This window comes from Acyrthosiphon pisum, chromosome X, assembly GCF_005508785.2.
Source record: "Acyrthosiphon pisum isolate AL4f chromosome X, pea_aphid_22Mar2018_4r6ur, whole genome shotgun sequence".
NCBI classification, from domain to species: Eukaryota; Metazoa; Arthropoda; class Insecta; order Hemiptera; family Aphididae; genus Acyrthosiphon; species Acyrthosiphon pisum.
The window spans coordinates 41782496-41788836 of record NC_042493.1 but is presented as its reverse complement, the minus strand read 5'-3'; the positions used below and the strand labels follow the sequence as shown (position 1 = coordinate 41788836).

At 28.7% G+C, this 6341-nt stretch overlaps 1 protein-coding gene across 1 annotated transcript in view; it reads right to left on the bottom strand.

The window, feature by feature from the left end:
* The window catches only part of LOC115033499 (dynein heavy chain 3, axonemal-like), a 6217-nt gene extending 3231 nt beyond the window's left edge, over positions 1-2986 (bottom strand). The window contains exons 1-4 of the mRNA XM_029486156.1: positions 2597-2986; positions 2281-2508; positions 2008-2120; positions 676-823 (exon numbers count right to left, since the gene is read on the bottom strand). Coding sequence (XP_029342016.1) covers positions 676-823; positions 2008-2120; positions 2281-2508; positions 2597-2731 — 624 coding nt within the window. The 5' untranslated portion in view covers positions 2732-2986. The remainder of the gene's footprint in view (positions 1-675; positions 824-2007; positions 2121-2280; positions 2509-2596) is intronic.
* Positions 2987-6341: the final 3355 nt, after the last annotated feature.

Here is a 6341-nt window from a genome sequence, read left to right as displayed (position 1 = left end):
AAAGTTCTCCTTTTTATGCGGAGAAAATCTCGTTTTCTTAGTTATGACTTTAGCCTTCTCGGTTCTTTCCCGCGCAAAACAGTTTTTTCAATGTTGTACATTTCTAAGACGGAGACATCACGTCATGCGGGTGTAGCGTCCTCTTAAAATAAATAATATTTTAGGAGATTAATATTAATATTTCATATATGTATTACCATACATAGTATCATTGAGTATTTATTATACTACGTATAATAAAATTGTATCTCACTATCTCTTAATCTTAATAAACGGTTTACAGTAATAATAACAATAACGATATTTATATCGACACAAATTTTTTTAGTAGAGCGAGTGTTTATTTGTGGTATTCTGGCATACCTACTATTTACCGTTTAGTATTTTGAATAGAAACAAGATTTCATTATAATTTCTCCGTGATGATAAAAACATTATTGCATTTTCTTTCTATATCAGAATTATTTTGATATTCTTTCTATATTGGTTATTTGGTTGACCCGATAAAATTAATTTAAAACCGTACTTAGAAATCGTTTTTGAACCTTATCAATGTTGTTCATTAGACCTATTTTTGTAGGGTTCCATATGACAGAGCCAAATCCTTTGATAGAACAAAACTCGATATAATAACTTTTTGATAATCAGGAAAATAATTTAAAAATATCATCTCACTTCGTTCAAATAGTATGCTATTGTTTCGCTGTCTTCTTTACTTATGACGATCTCGACGTTTTTCTCTTTTCGCCACATATCTTTCAGTATATTAAGCTGTTTGTCTGGACTCATTGCAGTACAAGCTTGTATCGATGAACCAATATAACTGAAAAGGGAAAATAAAATAAAATTTAAACGCGAATGAAAAAGATTAAAATTAAAAATGGGCAAGTGGGTAACGCTCTATTATGGGTACTGTGTAGTAGGTTTTTAGAGGAGTCACTGTAATGGATGTTTTAAATTTGAATTCAAAGATATAAAACCATTATAGACCCACGGAAAACGGTTCTGAGCGAAGACGGTCTGTTAGCATATATAAAATGTCTCCCGTGAAGAAGTGATCGGCCGGCGTCTATGATAGTATACCTTTATGAAAAAAAACCCTCTTTAAAGGGTGGATCTACTTTTTTTTTATGTTTTTAGTTCTGAAAATAAATCAAATCTTAACTTTTTTTTTAAACAAAACTAAACCTACTTTTTACCCTTTTGCTGATGTTTCTTCAAAAATGTTCAACTTTTTATCGTAATTTAATTTTTATTTTATCGGGCCGACTACATACCTACATAACCTAACCAAAAATGTATCTACAAATTATTTATATTAAATTATAAAAAGTGAAAAAAATTGGCATTTTTAAAAGGAAATCAGTTTTAATTTCACTTTTATTATTTTACACTCTACAGATTAATACCTAAAATACTAAATATTGTTTTCATACCTTCCATAATTTCCGAGCGATACTGCTGCTAAACGTGACTTAGATGAGGCATGTACAATTTACTCATACATGTAGAGGGAAAATTTTTAAGGTATTCCAGCTATTATATTCTGTAGAATAATAAAATAAAACTGTAATAATTACAGTGTTGTTTTGAGTTATACCTTATACCTACTCAATTTCTTTTCAAAAATGGTAATTTTTTTAACTTTTTATAATTTAATAAAAAATAATTTGTACATTTCTCGTTTAATTATGTATGTTAGTTGATACTTGATAGCACAATAAAATATCTTTAAAATAAAAAAAAAATTATAACATAAAATTGAAAAGTTTTGAAGATAAAATGAAAACTACCGGGCATTTTTATCGGGACCCCTAAAGTACCGACTAAATTCAATTTCTTGCCTGAAAAGATGCCTAAGGAGAAAGTCGAATCATTTTTACTGCCTCAAAAGGTGAGGATCGAAAATAAAAAAACGAATCATTGTAAAGTACTTAAATTGTATTGAATCTAAAATGAAATTATGTACTTAGCAGTATGTATATAGGTAGTTATATCGGTAATTACTTTGAAGGTAATTCTGGTTTTATCATAGATTTTTCATATTTTATTTTCTTTGCAATCATTTTTTGTTTCCTCAGATCTGCTATATCCCTGTAATATTTTCCGGACAACAAATCCTGTAAAAATAACAAATATGATTCAATGGTGCCTATTATAGGCCAGAGATAATAAGACGGATCATTACGCTTAATGTCTATTATGTTGTGATTTTAAAGTGTGACCTATACTGTATAATAAATAATAATATTATAATATATATATAATATATTGGCTTACCGCTAAAGGCACGACGCCGGTATATTTGTAATCATTTGTGGTATTCATCTTTTGTGGTTCAGATTCGACTTTTTGGCGTGGACGATTTAATAAATGACGATCTTCGTCTAATATTTTACAACTTATGGCCTTTTCCCGTGACTTGTTGATTTTTCGTAAAGTCTTTTCGAGTGCTAGTCTATAGTTGCGTCCAATGGACATCGACGGATGCATCAGATGAATTCGATGCTATAATATAGGTATTATAAAAAATAAATATCATTAAACTGTGATTCAACAACTATAATTGTGTATCGTTAATAAAATATAACTTTACACTGATCGGAACACATTTAGTCCACGTATGACTACAGAACAGCGGGGGGTGTACGCCATCCATAGAAATCTCATCCGTACACTTTTCCAAGTTTTTTACATGGCATTTGTTCATTTTTAAACGAGTTTTTTTCATTATGATTTCTTACGAATAATTACACCGAATACATATTACAATAATAATGATAATGTACACCACAACTGATAATACAAAATTATATCACGCACGACCACGACAATTCGCTAAACTACATAATTTAAATGACCAATTCTTGTGATCACCAACGAATTAACGTGCTCGTGTATCAACTATAAACGTGCCTGAAACACTAAATAAGTATTGATCATCGAAGTATAATATATGTTTACTTTTACCATTACAAGTGTAATGCTAAAGTAATAAGTGATAGGTATGTCCCTTCTATAAACTCGCGTTATCGGGTGCCTTGGAAACCAAAATCGATTTATTAAATGTATAAAACTTTCTGCAGGCTGCAGCCTGCTATAATATGTAAATACACGATTTTAAAAAGGGGGACCAGTGAGTACCACTCTGCTGTACAGTGGTTGTCAAGCATGTTGTTGTAATGGATGTGTTATATTTGTCATTTAAATTCAATAATAAATCATTGTAAAAAAAAGTCTATATGGCTAGAAAATTTAACCATTTATGAAAAACGGTAATTTTAACATTTGGTGAAAATGTCGAGTGTCACCGGTAATTCGTTTTTGAGTAATAACAAAATATCAAAAATCGATAGATAAATTTAGTTACTTTACCGGTAAAAATTCAATATCGTAAACATTTTTAATTCAAACGTTCATATAGAAACATTTGTGGGAAACTTCAATTCAAATGTCTAATGGTAGCTATGAAAAGAGAAACTTTTATGAATTTCTAACTTAATAAATAGTTTTAAGATTCTCGAAATTTTGACAAATGTTGTTAAAATTTGAACTTTAAATGCATAAAAAAAATAATCATGCCGATATAATATTTTGATATTATCATAAGAATTTTTGAATTTTCATTAAACAAAAATATAACTTTATAAAGAATGTTGCATTAAATTTAACGACAATAATTTTAAAAAGATTTAAAAATTCGAAAAATGTCTTAAGGCTATAATTGTTCAAAGTGTCAAAATATTTCGAAAATGTTACCATTTATGGAAAATGCTAATAAAAATATTTGGTTAAAATTTCAAGGGTCTACGAATACTATAGTTAACACACAAACAAAAAATTGGTTTTGCGTAAAAATTAACATTTTTTTCCTGACGCTTTCTAAAACTAATAGGAATTTTAAACTTTAAACCTTCTCAATAGTACCATAACTAGAATTACTTTTCTTTTAGAAAAGATGATGTTGTCAAATATCAGAGAATTTTTACTACCACAAATTTTGATGACTGACAGAAAATAAACATCATTGTAATAAACACAAATACCTACACAATACATTCTGATCAATATCAGTCCGTTCAGCAAATATTAAACCCCAGAATTTGGTACTACAGTACAACTTCCAGGAGCAGATACAGCGACATGGTTAGAAGGGGTGGCAAGTCATAATTTACAGATAATTTTTATATTATAAAATAATTATTTTTTTTGAAATTTTGTTTTTTATAGTATAGGTGCAATTGTTTAGGACCTAGGGCTCCCCCGACAAGTTCAAATACCCGATAAATACAAAAACGACAAACTTCGCGAAGATGATCAAAAATGTTATACATAGCTGTTGTTAGTTGTTACTTGTTATAGGGGTCAAAATAAAATTATACATATTGCTATATATTCATATATATTTAGTCATTTATATTTTATTGTTTATTATTATTTTAATATTATTTTAGGTAACAGTTGGTGTGTATTATCGTTCAGGTTGTTAAAAATTTATATTCGAGCTTCGTGGACTCAATTCATAATATGACAAACAAATTGAGTAACAATTGAAGAAAGTTTCCATGGAAAAAATTATTTTTTAGACAATAGAAACACTTCACGAAAACTGTACAAGGCTTAGTCAAATGCCCATGCAAGTCAAAATGACAATCTGAAAAGTGATTTTTTGTAAAAAATAATATTTATTTAATGTGGATAAAAACTTTTTCACTTCGTAAAAGAGCTTGGCAATTTAATACCAGGTTTCTCATAAGTTGTTTTAATTGAAGTACAAAAATATTTGGCACAATTATATTTTATATGCATTTAAAGTTCAATTAACGTTGACAATATTTATCTAAATCCCGAAAATGTACAAATTATTTTTCAGTTAAAATTGCATAAAATTTGATTTTCATAGCTATCATTTAAAAAATGAATAGAAGTTTCCATATAAGTTGTTGTAACTTAAACAAAAGAACAGTTTAAAAAAAAATTAACGTTATATACAGCGATGAGATATATTTAATTTTATGAATTTTTTTTAAAATTATTAAATGCGATTATTTATACAAGTATGGCTGACACACAGGGTCTCTACAACTCTTAATCGTTTTTCGTATGCAATGATGTATATATATTTCATCATTAAATTAAGATCTAACACATTCATTGCAATGACATACTCAACAGCTCGTTATTGTACAGCAGAGCGGTACCCACTTGTCCACTTATTAGATTCTGAGCATAGCGAGTTGATGTATTGTATATAATATATAATATAATAGTGAGTTTTTCTGCCTAGCTGTTATCAACATTTTGGGTAGTTAAAATTTTATCACTTTATTTATAATTTATAATTTACTATTTTTATTTTCTCGCTTTTGTTTGACAAATTTATTAATAGAGATTTCATTATCAATTTTTTAAAGAATGATGTTTTCTGATGCAATATCATAAGCGCAGTCAAATTTTCTTGTTTATTATTATTATTACAAGAGGTTTGTTTGACATAGGTAATTGAAAATAATGTCGTCAGCAGATTAATCGTCGATTTATTTTAAGTGATTTATGCAATGTATATAGCCTATAACGAAAAAAGTAATAGAAAAATTTGAGGCCCCTAAATAAATTCCAATTAAACGAGGCCCGGGGGCCATGGCCCCCTCTGCCCCCCCCCTTAATCCGGGCTTGCTTGTATCCGCCACTGACAACGCCGCTGCAGCCGTACATGTACGTGCAGACTGCAGACGCTGACACGATGAGCCGTCCGCGACCATACAACACAGAGTAAATATAATAATTCCATTAAAAAAAACCGGTCAAGTGCGAGTAGGACTCGCGCACCGAGGGTTCCGTACAAACCTGTAGGTATATAAGTAAAAGTTCACCCATCACGACAATCGAGTCATAGTTATGGTATTTTTATTGCAAAATGAAATTTATAACATCAAAATATGGAAAGCTGGTGGATCATAAATTAATGACAAAGGTATCTTTATCGTTCCAGTAATCCTTCATTTTATATTAACATCTATCATTTAAAATAATATTATATTATATAATATAATATAATAATTATATAATTATATAATTTAAAGGTATTATAGTTTTAAGTATTTAATATGAATTTTAATTTAATACCTCAACGTGTTCATGAGATAAGGACCGGGGGTAATTATATAATTATTTTGTTACAGTTTAAAGGTATTATAGTCTTAAGTATTTAATATGAATTTTAATTTAATACCTCAACGCGTTCATGAGATAAGGAGTAGTAACTTTGAAATTTTCAAAATTGTCAAAAATATTTTATTTTTATATGATCAAACTAAAAATTTACGGTTTTCGTAATTTTC